General features: G+C 39.5%; 2 protein-coding genes across 2 annotated transcripts; both read right to left on the bottom strand.

The window, feature by feature from the left end:
* Window positions 1–41: 41 nt before the first annotated feature.
* Window positions 42–15344, bottom strand: LOC108565283 (dynein heavy chain 6, axonemal). Its single transcript, XM_017924662.1, has 47 exons — window positions 15214–15344; window positions 15012–15099; window positions 14679–14953; window positions 14236–14620; window positions 14049–14181; window positions 13912–13996; window positions 13682–13859; window positions 13451–13617; window positions 13173–13399; window positions 12948–13122; window positions 12519–12900; window positions 12325–12453; window positions 12005–12262; window positions 11744–11953; window positions 11471–11683; window positions 11091–11414; window positions 10589–11041; window positions 10398–10534; window positions 10146–10336; window positions 9829–10090; window positions 9625–9770; window positions 9299–9570; window positions 9029–9241; window positions 8409–8978; window positions 8133–8353; window positions 7407–8067; window positions 7132–7355; window positions 6460–7079; window positions 6221–6404; window positions 5992–6157; window positions 5775–5936; window positions 5540–5716; window positions 5289–5485; window positions 4986–5231; window positions 4690–4927; window positions 4145–4633; window positions 3919–4091; window positions 3503–3863; window positions 3064–3444; window positions 2811–3007; window positions 2309–2751; window positions 2059–2259; window positions 1759–2000; window positions 1045–1215; window positions 505–981; window positions 327–444; window positions 42–271 (listed from the first exon to the last, which is right to left on the bottom strand). Exons 1-47 carry the CDS (start codon window positions 15342–15344, stop codon window positions 42–44), a joined length of 12183 nt encoding a protein of 4060 aa, XP_017780151.1.
* A 342-nt stretch (window positions 15345–15686) lies between these two features.
* Window positions 15687–17123, bottom strand: LOC108565296 (opsin, ultraviolet-sensitive-like). The gene is made up of 4 exons (XM_017924679.1): window positions 17007–17123; window positions 16742–16945; window positions 15903–16685; window positions 15687–15842 (listed from the first exon to the last, which is right to left on the bottom strand). The coding sequence occupies exons 1-4, from the start codon at window positions 17075–17077 to the stop codon at window positions 15737–15739; spliced, it is 1164 nt and encodes a 387-aa protein (XP_017780168.1). The 5' UTR covers window positions 17078–17123; the 3' UTR covers window positions 15687–15736.
* Window positions 17124–17315: the final 192 nt, after the last annotated feature.

Genomic DNA, 17315 nt, shown 5'->3' with positions numbered 1-17315 from the left:
TAAATATAATAAATTTATTTATAGGATGTGTAAAGAGTATTCTAATTCGTTAATTGCGTCAGGAGCGCTGAACCTTTCAAAATCCAGAAGCTCTGCTTTTCAGTTGTCGGCAATAAGACGGAGATTACAAAATTCGTGCTGTGTCCTGTCGTCGATAAAGTTCCAGCCCTGGCGGAAGTCTTGTAAAGCGGCGCAATATATCTGGGATCGATTTCTGGCATTTTAGTTACCGGAATTAAAGTCAAAGCCGGTAACGAAGGATTTACCTCACCTACGCAATCCGTTAATAATTAATAATTTCGGAAAAGAAACAAACATATTCGTACCAGGCTTCGGATCGGTCAAGATCATATTCCTGAAATCCCAGCGGGACGCATCCATGTAGATGCCGTGCAGGTTCACTCCGTCACGAGGGGCTTCCAGATCTCCGTACAAACTATAATCCTAAAATAATAATTCATCAACCATTCATTCCCAAAATACTATTCATTTGTAATCACTTACTTCTTTTCCGCCGTTATTGTCGTGTCCCAATTTGATTTCTTCTTGATGTAAGACGTATGGTTTAACAATGAAATTGAACTTGAGCTGATCGATTGGCAAGTTGTACTTCCTAGCGTGCGTTTGCAGGGTTCCCGTGAGGAATCCCTGAGGGAAATAGAAGCCAGATATCCAATAGGAATTGGGTTGGCCCGATCTCAGCCAGACGCAGATGAAATCCAAACGCAATTCCAAGTCTTTGATCCAACTTCCTAAACTCTTCAGAGACGGATAACTTCGGGCCGACCACATTTTTGGAACCTGGTTATTACTGAAGGCCGTGTACACTTCTTCCAAAGCGTCAGACATCAGCACCAGACCTTTGATCGCTTTCTGCAGCGATTCCATCGACGTGTGGATCATCTTGAGCATCTTGTTGAAACGATCCACTTCTTGCTTCAGCACGGTCGTTAGGGATGGAAACCTTCCTTTATCGTCTCTCTAAAATGAATATGTTAAATTATATTATTCTTAATTTCAAAGAAAAATGAAAAGCAAACATACCACAAACATCTTGGCGTTTGCATCGTCCATTTTAATCTTCGGAAGGATCGTAGTTATTACTGTTTCAGCCAATTCATAAACCACATCGTCTGTAGATATTTCCTCTCCTCCACCAGAGGTCCGAGGTTGGCTCTCCATAATTGTGTTAATTAAGCTTTGAGTTTCTTTCACCTATGACATTAAATCTCTTAATGTCTGTTATCATTTATAATATATAAAAACATTAAACTTTTAATGTTTTTAGAATTAATAATCTATAATTTCTTATTATTCACAGAATTTATGAATTCAGAACAAGTTTACGTTTACTATATAAACTACTATTTATAGCATTCTGTATTTTTTTTACAAATGTAATAAGAATTATCAGTAGGTGTTATTAATATCAAATAGTTTGTTTGCTTTATTACCATTGAGTAAAGTTATTGCAATTTGACGTTACGGCTGGATGCACATTAAGTGCGATTTATTTGGCAAATGCAATGTCGTTCATTGAGATTGCATCATTTTGAGAGTTTCAATGAAAGTAAACCGAATCGGAAAATTTAACGCGATATATAAATTACTATCTATATTATGCAAGAATTTAAATACTATTCAACAAAATATCGAACCGGCACTGATTTGTGTTAGCAATCACTTTGTGAGTATAATATAAAAGTTTCAATATGATGTTGTACTTGCAAATGGAATTAAATGTTTCAATTGTTTTACCTGATAAGCAATATTGGCGTTTTCGTGCATTCCAAAAATCTCTGGTTCTTCTAAAATTGGAAGTTCATCTATGAAATTTCTATACTCTTCCAATGTCATGAAATCTGGACAATAGTAGACACCGGACTCAGAGTACGAATAATTCTTCGCCACGGTGTGTGGAGCAAAGAAACCCTTCAATATTGTCTTCAAACACCTCAAATCCCAGTAGTCGGTGACTCGTCCACCATAAGTGATTTCGCCTGAGCAAGGCACAATAATAAAAGAAGATTGAAATTCGTTTGCATTAATATTTCTCACCTGTTATGTATTCCAAGGCATCCCAAGGGATGACTCCTTCCGCGCAATACATTTGTAAAGTGTTGAAGGCGAATTCTCGGTCGCTATCGTTGAATTCGTATGTTATATTCCATCCTAAAGGTCCAAACTTTTTTCGCTCTTGAATGACTGCGTGGAACATGCACAAGCCGAAAAGCATTGATTTCCATTGTTGTCCCAAAACTACAAAAAGACATGAGCACAAAAATCTTCGCGGTTTATCTTTAGTTACTGTGATCCTCGAAGAATTCGTCCAGCATATCGATGAATGCTCGTTTTATGTTGGCCCTTAAACCTTTCGGTGGTTCGTTGGTCACCTTCACGGAGTTCTGTAGCACGGAAACGGGAAACGTTTTGCAGGGCATCGAGCTCAAGAACAACCGGAATTCGTCGTGGACCTGTTGAGGGTTTTCTGCAATGTGCAATATGATCTTCTCCATGGAGAGCATCCATGAGGTGGCCAGATGGCAGTTCTGCAAGAACACCCAGTCGCCGCGTAACTTTCCTTGCTCTATGAGCTTTTCTGCCACAGGTCCTTGACCCTGACCCAAGGAAATAGATTGGATCCGGTCCGTGTATCCCATATCGGCTGCGAACCTCTGGAACGCGCCAAAAGGATCCGAACCAGTGCTCAGTACGAACACCAAGGGCGTTATATTGGAAGTATCTTGGTATCTAAAATAAATCATTGTTAGCTACAGTTAAAGAAATCAATGATTACTGTTTCTTTTTACAGAATTTGAAGCGAAACTTGAGGACTCTCAACGAACGGTTGGCCCAGTTTGATCCTCACGTATTCCGTAATAGCAAACACCAATTTCTCCTCTCTAAGAGTTTTGATCAACAGCAATTTATCGAAATCGTCGACATTTCCGTTCCAGTTGATCATACTCTGTGCTCTTCTCAATCCAGTGACCGTGAATGAAATGTTCTGAAAAGAGAGCAAGATAAGCTCAAAAATTCAAATAAACAAAAAGCAGAAAGTACGTATTCAAAGTCTCCTATTTGTATGAATATGGATTTCAGGCAATCCGACCGGAGGCCATCGAATTGCTTATAGGTCTGCTCTAAATAGCAAACAGCCGTCCAAGTGTTGTCTGTTAAGCCAACAATATCGGGTTTCTTTTCCATCGGCGCTTTGTAACCCACAGGACCTCTCAGCAAAAAGTTGTAAGCAGCATCGGTAATGAGTCCATCCTCCTTCAAAACTACAACGCACAGCATGAAACTGTACACCAATTTGTGCCGTTCGAAGAGACCTCGGGAAACGTTCGTGTACACCGCCAATGTTATCTCTTTGAATAGCGTCTCCAGCCTAATATCCAAATCTTCGTTCTTTTCGCTTACCTCAATAACCGTATCGAATACCTATCAGAGTTATAATTATTCTATTTTTTTTTCAATTCCAAAGTAATTTTATACTAACCTGAGTAAAATATTTTAAAGAGTATTGATACATCGGATCAATATCCGCCAATTTTGCTACGACGAAGTAAAGTATTGATCCTCTGGTTGCAACGGTTCTATACTTTTCGCGAGCCTCGGAAATCTTTTCTTCTGTGGCCACTGTTTCAATCAGACGGGCTTCAATTATTCCAGACGTTTCTTTGCTTTCATTCAAAGCGTCGATCAATTCTTCATCATCCAAGATGTTGCCTTCGGATTGGTAAAGCATCCGCAAAATTTTATCTTCAATACTTTGCAATTGCGTTTTGTCGTTGTTGATTCTGATTACCAGCTCAGTTCGGAGCGATTCCAGATCGGGTCTTTCTAATCGTACTACATCTCTGAAAATGATCATCAGAGAGATTCAAGAGAGATGTTATACAAAGTATTGCTTACGCAAGTAATTGTTCTTCGAGTCCTGAAGGTGTCACTGTGAAATTGACCAACGTTACTTGAATACAAATTTCTGGTAGGTAATGAGGATTTGCCAGTTTAGTTGTAATGTACAAGCGAAAATTGGAATCGTATTCCACATCAGAATCTCCTAATCTAATCAACGTTCTTCCACCCTGGATTAACGTAGATTGTAATAAACATATTACAATATAATGTTATGAATTACCTGGACGAATGTTTGTTTCAGTAATATGGGTGCTAATGTGGGATCCAAAGTTTCACCGACCTCTTCGATAAGAACCGGTAATCCAATACGAATAGCGCTTTCCATATTTCTCATGTATCCGGAATCGGTGAGCTTCATGATTTTTAAATTGTTTTCCGCTTCCATCTGCCGTATCCAGCGATAGGCCTGTTCTTGTGGATCGATCATCAAAGGCCATCGACCTGCCTGTGTTACCAATATACCATTATCCGTCGAAACATTATCTCTGGGCAAACCCCAAGTGTTCCACATTCGGATGTCATAGGGATCGGCCAAAACACCAATAAGGCTGAACGTCTGCGACGATGGTATTTTCATTTCGTAGCATTTGTTAAGCCACAAATTTGTTAAGTCCTTCCTGTAGGTTGCGGTAAACGCTCCGTAATAAGCAACGCAGGCGGCCGCGACTAAAACGTCACCAACAATACAAGACAATTCTTTGTCGAATCTCTAAAAAGCCAATGATTTGCATTCGTTATACTAATCAATAGTGTGATGATATTTACGATAATGCTTTGCTCCCAGCGAATTTGTTCATCTGCTAAGGCGATGTTCAAGCGTCCTGCCCTTTGCAAACGGGCAGCCGTTAAATCCATGGTATCCTCGAGCTCCTTCTTCGCAGCAATACTTGCATCGAATTTGTTTTGAAGCGATTGGATCATAGACTCAACCTCGAACAACTGACGTTGCTTTTCCTGCAGCAATGTCATAACATTATTCAAGATCTTTTCAGCCGCCTGCAATCTGAAAATTGCTTAATCGTTAATGCGAACATTTGGTTATTTAGATTACTATCCATTACTTCTTTCTTTTTGGCTCAACGATTTTGTAGACCTTTGCGTACATATCTATGGCCCTGACCCACATACACATGCTCTTGCACACTTTGGAGACGGATGCAACTATATCCGGCTGGAAATCTTTATTGTCTATGTAGACCTTGAGCTTCCTCTGCGTGCTCTCCGGTATGTTATTCTTATCGTATTCTTGCAGTTTCTTTAGAAAATTTCCATCGCCCATCACTAGTTTCGCGCTAGCCCAGTCCGTTCTACAATTGTTATACAATTAAAGATTGATATAAAATTAGCAAAGATTTTAACGAGACTTTGCTCCGAGTAGCAAGCATACAGCTTCCATAACGAATTTGACGAGAACCGGAGGTTTCTGAAACACGCGAATTTCATTGATGTCAGTCTTGTTCAGCGATTCCAGAGCTTTGACTGCTGCCTCCATTGCGGGCATTGCAGTGTCCAAATCTTTTTGAGCATCTGCTGCCAATGCTTGAGTTTCTTCAGCTTGCACCTATAAATTGGAAATTATGGTATTCGTTCATTACGAGCATTTATATAAACTTACTTTAGCGTTTTCTTCATCATTCTTCACCACGGTCCTTACAGTATCGGCCTGCTTTTGTTCCTTTGCTAAGTACACCATTAGATCAGCAACATCGGCTGATTTTTTCTGTAATTCTGGTTCCATTGCGGTTAAAGTTTCTTTCATTGAAGTGATAACGGTATTAGTTTCGTACAGTTTCTGAAAATTAAAAAAAAAGTATAACATTAAGAAGCAGTATCAGTCTAATAATACACACATTCAATCCGTTAAGTATTCTGTCCTTAGTCTTGAGTATTTTCGCCTTCTTTGTATCCAGCATATTCTTGTAAAGCTTCAAGAGTTCTAAATAACTGCTCGGAGTAGTATAATAATACCTTTTAACCTCGTTATAAAATCTCTCGGTCATTGCTTCCACGCTCTTCAACAAAATCGATTGGTTATCAAAAAAATGTATCATATCACTAATGTTATACCTCGTGTATTAAAACGCAGACGCTGGAAAGATTCTCGCATAGTTCAGGAGATCCGATTTTCTTCAGCGAATTTTTCGATACCGAAAGAAGTGCTTCTTGTGGCCACTTCACAAACCAATCTATCGTGCAGCAATTTACCAACGATGGAAACATTCGACATCTCCTCCTGAATAACAGAATAGAGAATACATATATATTAATTAACAAAGTAAATCAATTATTTTATTACCTGAAGGCATCACCAACTGGACTCATACAGATCACAAGATGCAGTTTGTTGCGAACGCGACCAATGAAGAATTCAAAAATACCATCTCGATTGTTCTCTTCAATTCCATTTTCTTTAGCTCCACTGCGGCAGCCAATGACAACCCGCTCGAATTCATCGGATTCGAAGAGATTTGGAACGTCACCTATAGAAAATCTTATAAAATCTTAGAAGAAATGTCTAATTTTCTTATTTTCTACCAGAATTCAAAATGTTATTTATGTCTTCGAGAAATTCTTCCTGGACAATCTGCGTGTCCGTAAACAAGAACACCGTGTCCTCACAGTTGACACCCGCATTAAAGTACATCTTCCTGACATCATCGAAGAATGCAGCATGATCGTAGTTTCTGGTCAACTCAATTTGAGAGCATTTATAACCGTTCACATGGGACGCCAATTTTGTTAGACTCTGCTTTCCCATACCACCTACACCGACCAACAAACCGTTTCCCCTTTCTGATCTAAGGATCCTTGCTATCCTAGTGCAATGCTCTACGGCGTCCATGAAGAAGATGAGGTCCATCTCTTTCGATGTCAAAAGATTATAGTCATCCAGATAATCCTGCAAGACGTTCTTCATTTTATCGATATCTCTAATCTCCTCGTAAATTTTATCTTCCGTTGCAGCCCCCATCACCATGAAGTCACCAAATAGAAGGACAGGCGGCGCTTCTTGGATTGACTCGTCTGTAAACGTCAGTACAGGAGTCCCGAAGGACCTGCTACACGTTTCTCTCATCATATAATAGAAATAGATTTTGTCCTGTTCGTTGATCAGACGATCGTGGAAGACACGTAAGCATTCGTGACAAAACAATCTGAAATTGGAGAAATACTCAATTTGTGAATTTAATTTGGCGCAGAGCGTACCTGAGCATTGATTGAGGTTCACGCATAGTGCCCGAATCCGCCTGCAAAATACCCTGAATGCATTTAGATAAATCTCTAAGATTGAAAACGTAGTGAGACTTTGCAGGCGTCGGCAGCAAGTCTTCGGAAATTCTATCGTAAATTTCCACTGCTGCATTAATTAAAGAGTCACCTATATCTCGCACTTGGTTGGAGAAATCGTTGAAGAATCCACGGATGATCGCCTGGAATATATTATATTTAAGTAAAATATTGATAGATGAAACTACAATTACCTTAAAGATCATCTTCAATGAATATTCATTTGGTGATGGAATAAATAACATCCCAAAATGCCGTACAAATCTTGGAGTTAGCGTATTCCTGCCACCACCAGGAGGAGCGCACGCTGCAGCCAGCACCACGTCTTTGATATCCTTCCAAAATAACTTTTCCCTGTCATACAGACCTTGGTAATCCAAGAACTGTCGCAGCAACTCTATAGGAGGTTGCGCACCGTACGTCTCCAATTTTGGCATATTAACGTCATCCACGAAGAGGATCACTCTTTTACCTAGAGGAGCGCCGAGCAGAGTTTTCTTCCGTTTCTCAAGCTTCAGCTCCAAAATTTCTTGAGTTCGAAAACTGCTGGTCTGCGCCGAAAAGTTCATAGTTATTGGAACGAAATCGCCGGTGACGAAGAGGCGATGTAACACGCCTTTGGCTATAACAGATTTCCCGACTCCAGTACCTCCAGTGTATAGAACTGGATAGTTCACGTTTATCAATTGTTCCATTACGTAGCCGTAACGGACGGTATCCAACGTTGGAACAAGCATTTCAAAGAATGCAACCTCCGGATCGTACACGAATTGCGGCATCAGTTTTATCCAATTCTCCAGGCGATGTATTTCCGTGTCTACGTACAATGCCCATAGATCACTTCCCGCCGGCAATCTAAGTAAATATATTTATTTATAAATTTGATTTAAGTAATAATAATTTCATAAAATGTAATTTACCTCGCATCTGGATTGTCGTCAAACTGCTCACGCACGTATGTTTCAAAACTTTCCTTTGAAGAGTCAACAAGGTTTCCGCCTAATCCCCAAATATACGAAAAGACAAAAGATTGACATAGGAATCCTTTCACTTTAGCCTTCTCTCCGATCCGGTCCATTTTCGTTTGATCAATGATACCTTGCAGCAACGCGCAAACCATCGAAACCTTGCTAATATCCACCTAAAGATTAATTTTGTTTAATTAATTTCCAAATATTTTTACTTATTCTATATACCTGGTGGATAGCGTAATCGCAATTCTTCATGATAAAAATGAAACCATTCTCGACATAAGTTTCAAACATTTCGCAAATGTATTCCTGATATTCCAAGTAGAGGATGGTTTCGTCGAATTTCTGAAGCCAAGACTTGACGAAGGGCAACCACTTGATTTCCCCAGGATCGATGTAGACCATACCGCATCTGCTCACCGTCGCAGGAGACGCCTGTGCTAAGTCCTGCACCTCAAAAACCATATGCACGTATGGCGTCAATTTGATTCTTTCGGAATTCGCCAAGCAAAGCATCTTATTATCATCCAACACTGTATTCAAATTCTCTATCCAGACAGCATCCACCGGTCCGTCACACACCACCCACTGATGATCTTCCGTGGTATTTTGCACTGCATTTCGCACCATGATTCCCATCAATCCATCGCGCCATTCTAACGTGAAAGGATTGACTTCTCCATATAGTTCTCCCGCCGTAACAGCCTTGGGATTCATGAAGTAGGTATGGACCGGATGAAAATATGGACCGGTTATTCCATCGTCGTACATTTTCGACAAAGCCATACCTAAAGTCTGTTCAAAAAGTCAACAAAACTATATTCTTAATTACATTTTTAACTTACACTTAGAACCGCAGATTTCCCACCACCCGTTGGACCGACAAGCATAACGCCCCACCTCACAATCATTGTTTCATGTAATTGTATCACTTTCTTAATCATGCAAGGTTCGGGCTGCAAAATCTTCTCCAACATCATATCCACGATTGTTGCTTCTAAAACACCGTAATCAGAAACTGGTAATTCGACGCCAGGAAACAGATCGTTCAAAATCCCCTGAAACATAAAATCTAAATTCATGATGATTTTCTCAATTTATTTGCATTATCGTACTTGGAAGAGTAAGGCATCATCTGCCAAGAATTTTGGCAAGTTGCTGTCACGAAGTGCACAAATCAGTACGACGTCTTCATTCCTATCTGGATTGGCTCGCTTCAAGGATCCAGCCATCACTAAAACACTCTTTACAGCTCTCATCCCGAAATCGTAATGGTCCTGCTGCGACAGCTGTTCACTGCATAGTTTATACATTTGAACCATCTTATGTGAGAGTATTTTGGAAGATTCGAATCCTTCGGAATAAAGCGTAACTTCGGCGATCAAAGCTAAAAGAAAATTGTCATTTGTAGCAAATATTTCAAATTTTGGTATTATATTACCATAATCCGGTACCATCATCGAAACCGGCCTAAAGAGAGCTTTCAAATTATCCGGCAATTCGGTTCGTCCCGCGTAACCTGGATTCATGGTGATGAAAGCTGCGCATGTTTGAACCAACTTTATTTCCCTTCCTTCGAACATAAATCTACAAAAAAAAAGCAAATATTAAAATTGAGTGTTTATAAAGTTATGTAATTGTTAACCTGGATAATCGTGCAGCTTTTGCGTTTCTTATGGTTATGAGTTGTTGGGCAATTACGGAAAGTACCTCGATATCAATGCGATTGAACTCGTCGAAGCAACACCAGGCACCTGACTGCGCCAATCCCGAGAAGAAGCGACCCATCATCTTGTAATCTAAGCCCTCGGAACAGTTGAAGACTACGCATTGGATGGCCAAAGATTTTGCTAAATCTTTGGTCGTTTCCGTTTTTCCTGTACCAGCTGGACCAGCAGGGGCTCCACCTAACGTAAATCAAATAAATAAACGTATCTCATAAACTTAATTTATAATGAATACCTAAATCGAGTTGCAAAGCGCCCATCAGACACAAGTAACATTTATCTGTTAAAGGAGTAATTACCAAAACACCTCCAGCTCCCAAATACTCGTACCCGTACACATAGGAGGCATTCGACATTTTAGCAACACAATTATCTATATTCTCGACCCAATAGTATCGCATCATCTTGAGCCACTCAAAGTTATTACTAAAAATAGATAATTAAATGATTAAACATTTAGATTCTTATAAGTAAAGTTCTAGAGGACCTGTCTGTAACTTTACTCTTGACCATATTGCTTATGGTATCTCTGGCATGAACATCGATCGTAATTAACGCAATCAAAACCCTTCTAGTGACTTTAGGAAGATCGGTTCTTATTAGAACGGCGAGTTTATTCAATTCCTGTATAAACAAAGATTAATGAAATATCATAATTTGTACGAAATATTAGCTTACGGCAATGTTTTTCTTTTCGAAAGCTTCCATTTCATGGACTCTATCTGCATATCGGCATTCGTCTAATATCATATGCACATCTCTGGCCCACATGATCTGAGATACAGTTAGAATGATTTGATTCGCATGATCCAGCACCCATTTGTTCCTGGGTCTTGAGATGTGATCGTAGATTGATGCCTTCATCAATTTTCTCAACGAAGCAAACATCGCCTCTTCCACTTTACCCAACCAATCCTCAACGTTTCCTCTGGCTTTCAAACCTTTGCTCAGAACCACCCTTTCGCCCTCTGGACTGATCATAGCCACGATATCCGTGGTCAGAACCGGAGTGGCCGTTTCCACAAGCTCACCATCCTCACCTTCTGTAACATTCTTGGTGCCAAACTCCAAACGGGATATTGCATCGAAGCATTTTCTCAAATGTGGCTGTACAGCATGGGGATTTCTCGTCTGAAATTGGTGTGAAATTGAATGAACATTTTAGAATTATGTAACTTACTTGAGCCAATATATCCAACAGCTCGTCGTTGGATAAGAAATAGAATCGTGGAAAGGCGACACGCTTCGTTTCTAAATACGATTCCAAACACTTCATAATCTGTTCCAAGAGTTGATTATTCTTGATTAAGGCATCTAATAGACCTGGATATGTTGCGGCCTCCATAGCCAATGGTACTTTGGATGTACGTCGCATAATCTCCTTCCAAGTCTTATCAACGATCAAGAACATCTTAGCTTCAGAAGGCAATTGCCTTTGAATATCAGGTGCAGAGAATATAACTTCCAAATAGATCCAACTTTGTTGACACATCAACCATTCGTCCTAAATTAAAAAAAAAATAAAATAGTTTTTGCTATTTTCTAACGTTAGTCATTTACCAGAGTTCGTGTAAACTGATCCAACAGCCTTATCCACTCATCCACGCGTGGTTTGATAGGTCCTACGTGTCTCGAACTTGATATGGTATTCATATTAATATTACTTTCATCTAAAACAGCTTGCACTTCTTCAGTGGATCCTAAAATCCAAACATCCTTGCTATCACGATGCGCTATAATCGGGAACTCCAACGACTTCCAAGCTTCTTCCACCTTAAGAAAGTCAACAAATCGATATAATCACAAATTTTACTTTTTCAAAAAGCAAAGCACCTTTTTGAGTAGAGCTTCCAAGCTAAATTCGCTGCTGGCTTGTCCGGATATCTCCATCAACTCTTCCGGATAACTGAAAACTTTCAACGATTCCAATAATTCCAACGTGAGTTCCTCGTCTGGTTTGAATTTGTGGTTCAATAGGACTTCGATCTTCAACCAATGCCGTTGTCGTAGCGCTGGATTTCTCAGGTAGGTTATAATTGGCAACTAGAAGTATAGTGAATTTAAATTTAAAAGATTCTCAAATCGAAGACATACTTTGTCCTTCATGCATTCAACGGAATCTTTAAGGTCCGGGACAACCAGGTTCTTAGGCAAACCCTTCTCCAGTTGCGTAATGTTCTTCACGTTTTTGGCAGTGAATAAGTTCATGTCCTCCACGTTGAGAGTATTGAAATCAACCTCGTACCACTCTTTGACTTGCTTCTCCCAACTGTCCACACTATCCCACAGTAACATCCTCAGCTTCACATCAGCCATCACCTCTTCCAGCATATCAAATCTGGTGACTTCCAACTAAAACATGAAATTATTCATAGAACAATGAACGAGCATAAGCGCAGTGAATTATCGTATACTCTAAATTGCTTTTGGAACGATTTGAACTCATTAGCTCTGCGTTGACAATCCAGAAGTTTTTCGTAGAGTTCCTTCAGGTATTCGGTAACTTCCTCGAAATTGGACTCAACGTCGTATAACCATGGTTCCTAAAATATTGATAAAAAAAAAGATAAGTATATGTAACATGATTGACTGAAATTATGTCCAATACCAGACAATCATTTTTGATGCTTCCAATCTCTTCGATGAGCTCATTAATATCTTTGTTCAGTTGATCGTTGAACCTCTTCACGATCTTATCTCGCTCTTCAGATTTCTTATCGATGGTATTTCGAAGCGTTCCCATGGTGACGCTCAAGCCAAGATAATTGGACAGATCATCCACGGAGACGGGCATCTTGAATTCCTCCATGATATCGTAAAGCTCTTTGCAATAATCTAAATCCGCTTCCATGGTGTCCGCTTTACCTGGTGCCGCATCAATAAAGTCCAAGTACTTGACGTAGTCCACCGTGTTGTCGGGTTCATTTTCTAAATATTCCTGCGAAGTATCCACCAATTCCATGAGCATATCAACTTTCTCCTTGCCCAATCTGCAAACACAAACGATAAACAATGAAGGGAAAGCAGTGGAAAATACCCAGGCATGACACGCTCCAAAGTCCAGATCAATCTGCACGGTTCAGGTAACGTTAATTCCTTCAATTCTGACAGCTGAAGATACAAGATTCCCATGGGTTGACTATCGCCTAGATTCTCTATAGTCTCCACTTCATCGTGGAACTTCGTGCACAGACGCCTGAAGTTTTCCAAACCTATAAAAACCAACATCACATAACTGCAATAGGATTTAAGTGAGATTCACTTCGTTCTTCCTCGATAATGCTCTCTTCCATATGACTATCTTCCGTGAAGAATTCCATGATCACGTTCAATTTATTAATATAAAGTCCTGCAATTCTGTAATTTGATTGAAGGTACTCGCGTACATTTATTTTGATATCAGTCAGATGTTGATTTTCGGTAATGTAGAAGGTAAGAGAAGGTCCAAAACCGCAAATCCGGTCCTCAATTTTACCATTGATGATGGGTCTGAAAATCAAGTATGTAGTAGTGGGAACTCCGTTTTTCGTAAAGAATTACTGTGTAAATGGCATAAATAATTTATCTGGTATGAAGGGTTTCACGTTTCCAACGGTGTCCTCCCACAATGTTTGAATTTGATTGAATATATTCAACGTGACTTGTAACGATGGATTCAAGTAAAGTTCACCAGGTTTTATTAACACATCGACTATGAAAAGTGGCAACTGCAAAAAAAAGGTATAAATAAAGTGTTAAATTAAATAAATAAATTATGTTAAGTGTAATTACTTGGATGCAATCATCAGGTCTAGTCAGATCAATGTCATCTTTATCCATTGCCATCATCTCCTCATCAGTGGGTAAAAAATTATAGTGGATTTGCAGAGCATGTATTAATTCCTGTGTCGAGTTAACGATCAGCTTGTGCAGCATATCCACCATCAAATAGTCAATCAATGTGATGAAACTGATAAATAAATACTTTACTTTTCCAGAAAAATGTAAAAAAATGTCGTTACCAGCATAGCCTAACAGCATACTTCTTCTTGTTGGCCTGTTCAATGTAGGACGTTTTTAACTTTTTATCCCTTCCCTTACGTGCAGCTAAAATATTAAAATCTCATATTGAATAACAACTAGTCTTCAGTTAGATTACGTTGCTCCTGTAAAGTTTCATCAACAATAAATCCTTTGTCGAGTAAAGCCCCATGGCAAGCATTTGAAATGATCTCCGAAGTTACATTTCGGAAATGCTTCAACGTTCCTTGCATCGTTTCCAATTTGTCCATCTAAATTTGAATAATTAAACATTTTCCAATTATTCTAATATAAGAATACCATACTTGGGCTTCGATGAAGTAAAACAGATGTTGATTCTCGATTTGAGAGATGTTGCTGAACGTGGCATCGTGCAATTTCTGCACCAACTCCCGAATGCGCAACAATGCGTCTCTCAGAAGCGGATTCAGGATGAAGAGGTTGTTCTTGAGGAAATCGCCGGCGTCGGTGATCTTCGTGAACAAAATCGTCTTTTTCCATACGTAGAAAGCTTTCCATTTGCGAAAGTTGAAGAAGCATTTGAAGCGCATCAGGCGACAGTACATATCGTATTCCTTCTCCCATTTGTCCAGAGAAGTGAAATTTTGTTCGGCGTCGATGTTCTGCAATACACCGTGAGCGCTCATTGTTAAGAAATAAGATTTGTCGATCTTCTCGTAAGGAACCATCCTAAATATAACAAGTTTTATACGTTTAATATTTTTTTGAGTCTATATGTTATATATACGTTAAGGCGTAAGGGGTGTAGTGTTCTGATGATCTGGGCACTGCGAAGATCAAGTAGACGAAACCGGGTATTTTTCCTGTTCTGAGGTCGTTTATCAGGGAAGTTTGGTTTATCACATTGGATAATTTGAAATGCGGAAGAATTATATCGTGGTGCTGGAAGTAGACATCCACTGGATGACCGGTGTCTACTTCGGAGATGAAATATTGCGAATGCGCGCCTACATCGCTTGGCAAATTTCTCAAAAGCGACAATTGTCTATCTCTGAATCCGGTCTACAACAGATAAAGGTATTGAAGAATCGAAGAAACAAAACTACCAGATCCTATTTACCAACGGTTCTGGCATTTCACCCTTCGGTGCCTCGTACTTCTCTAGCACGGATCGATGAGGAATGTGGAATGGAATAACATCGCGCCGTCTGAAAATATTTTATAATATTACAAATGAGACATGAAAATCTTCTTAGAGAATATTCCATGTTTCAGTTGATAATAACAGCTGTATCAAATATAATGAAATGTTGGACACTGACCTAGCAATCTTTTTAGGTGGAAGACAGACCTGCTTCATGTCATCTCCATGAGTGTAATCGGAAAATTGTCGCGACCTGCTGACGCTGGTCTTCGTTCTCTGGTTGCTATCACTAAAACTCTTTTGCGACATTTTTTTTTGCCAAAGAAATATTTGATGTGCAACGTAAAATGGCAAATATTGTCGACTGTTTGATCGGTAATTCGGTTACCATAGAAATATATTTGAGTACGAAATAACATTAAATAATAATCGACTGTTTGATCTTTTTTGATCTATAATTCGGTTACCATAGAAAACTATTTGTTGAATGAACAATTGAAAATGTCAACAAATATGCAGCATTTTGTGAGTTGTGTTCAAGAATATATTTTTGCCTATTTATGGATAATTTTGATGTTTCAAGTAAGTGAGTAGAATAAAAGGTTTTATCTTAATTTATGGTAAGGAAGTAAATAGAGTTAAACGAAGTTATAATGCTCGGAATGTGGGTACTTTATTTTTAGTAATCATATAATTGCTTTCTAGGCTTGAGGGGCGGGTTCTGAAGTGGTTGTTGTTGTAGTTGATTGCGTTTCCGTTGAAGTCTCATTGATCGCGAGCCACGGCAATCTGTTGTTGAGCTCGATCCTGCAACATAAAATACGTTGTAACGCATGCAAACAGATGGGACAACGTTAGAAGTGTTACCTGTATCTGGGATGGCTTATGGCGTATATGTAGGGATCAATACATGCGACAAATTTGCAAGCGCAAGCCGGAATCATGGTAACAGCGGGAGTCAACTTAGATTGATCTCCGAATGCGCCGATCAAGGCCAGAACGGCGTAAGGCGTCCAAGCGGCAACGAACAAGAAGCATATTGTTATTGCGGCTTTGGCTATCCTCACTTCCGCCGATTGACTCTGCTGGCTGGAGTTGCTCCTGAGCGATTCTACGTTCATTTTCTTCGCCTGCTCTCTTAACGCCTTTTCATGATTCACCACGAATCCAACGATTTTACTGTAGAAGTAAATTATCATGCTCATCGGAATCAGGTAAGAAAAGGTGAAGATCACGGCGACGAACATCTTGTTGTCGAACGTTTCGGTTAGGTAATCGAATGAGCAGGCGGTCAAGAAACCCTCTGGCACGAATCTTCCCCAGATTTCGAGCAAAGGTAGCACCGCCCACGGCGTCGTGTACATCCATATGATGATGATCATGACCAACGCCTTCACTTTAGTGACCTTTCTTTCGAGCGGATTCGCGATGGTCGAGTATCTGTCGTAGGCTATACAAGCATTCGTCATACCAGCACCAATCCCAGACATCGAACCTATGAAGGCGAAGATCTGGCAACCCAAGTGGCCGAGCGCGAATCCCCGATAGAATGAGTTGTAAATGAAAATTGGTGCTTTTAACATCATCATGAAATCGCAAATCGCTAAATTTATCACGAACATATTAGATGGGGTGCGAAGCGATTTTGCACTGAAAAAGTAAAATAATCTTGCAATACATTTCTTGATACCATTTCTTATACGCACGCTGAGAAGATCCATATAACCAATCCATTTCCAATTAGAGCAATGAAAAAGAATCCAACGTACAGAATTCCAAGAAGTAGATGCAGAGACGCCTCCGGTTCCGGATAAGAGAGCCAATGCTCAGGAATGTAAATTAACTCTTCAGGTGGTACATTCCATCCCAGCATACGGTGCCCTCCCAAGTTTCGTCCTTTGTCCAATATCCTTTAAACAATAACACTATTCAGTTATAATTTCTACTTCTATTCCAATCCATTAAGCTTACCTGGCTTCGGCTTTGGTGTATACATAACTGGTCGAATTGAGTAACGACTGCATTCCCCCGAACGCGTCCATTGCAATGCATGCCAAAACAAATTACTCAATAATGACGAAGAGGTCTACAGTGAGTTCCATTTTTATATCGAACCTTAATCGAATCAAAATGGAAATCTGAAACCTAATAAAACTGAATTTAATAGGATTATATTGGGTCTTTGATGAAATTGCATTGAAATCTCTCAGCTAAGCCTATTAAATGCATTTCGTAATTTATTATTTTGTTATACTGATTCATTTTCAATGTGAAGAACAT

The sequence above is a fragment of the Nicrophorus vespilloides genome, unplaced genomic scaffold (assembly GCF_001412225.1).
Source record: "Nicrophorus vespilloides isolate i.1.1-1 unplaced genomic scaffold, Nicve_v1.0, whole genome shotgun sequence".
In the NCBI taxonomy this organism is placed as follows: Eukaryota; Metazoa; Arthropoda; class Insecta; order Coleoptera; family Silphidae; genus Nicrophorus; species Nicrophorus vespilloides.
This window is presented reverse-complemented; position numbering and strand designations above follow the sequence as displayed.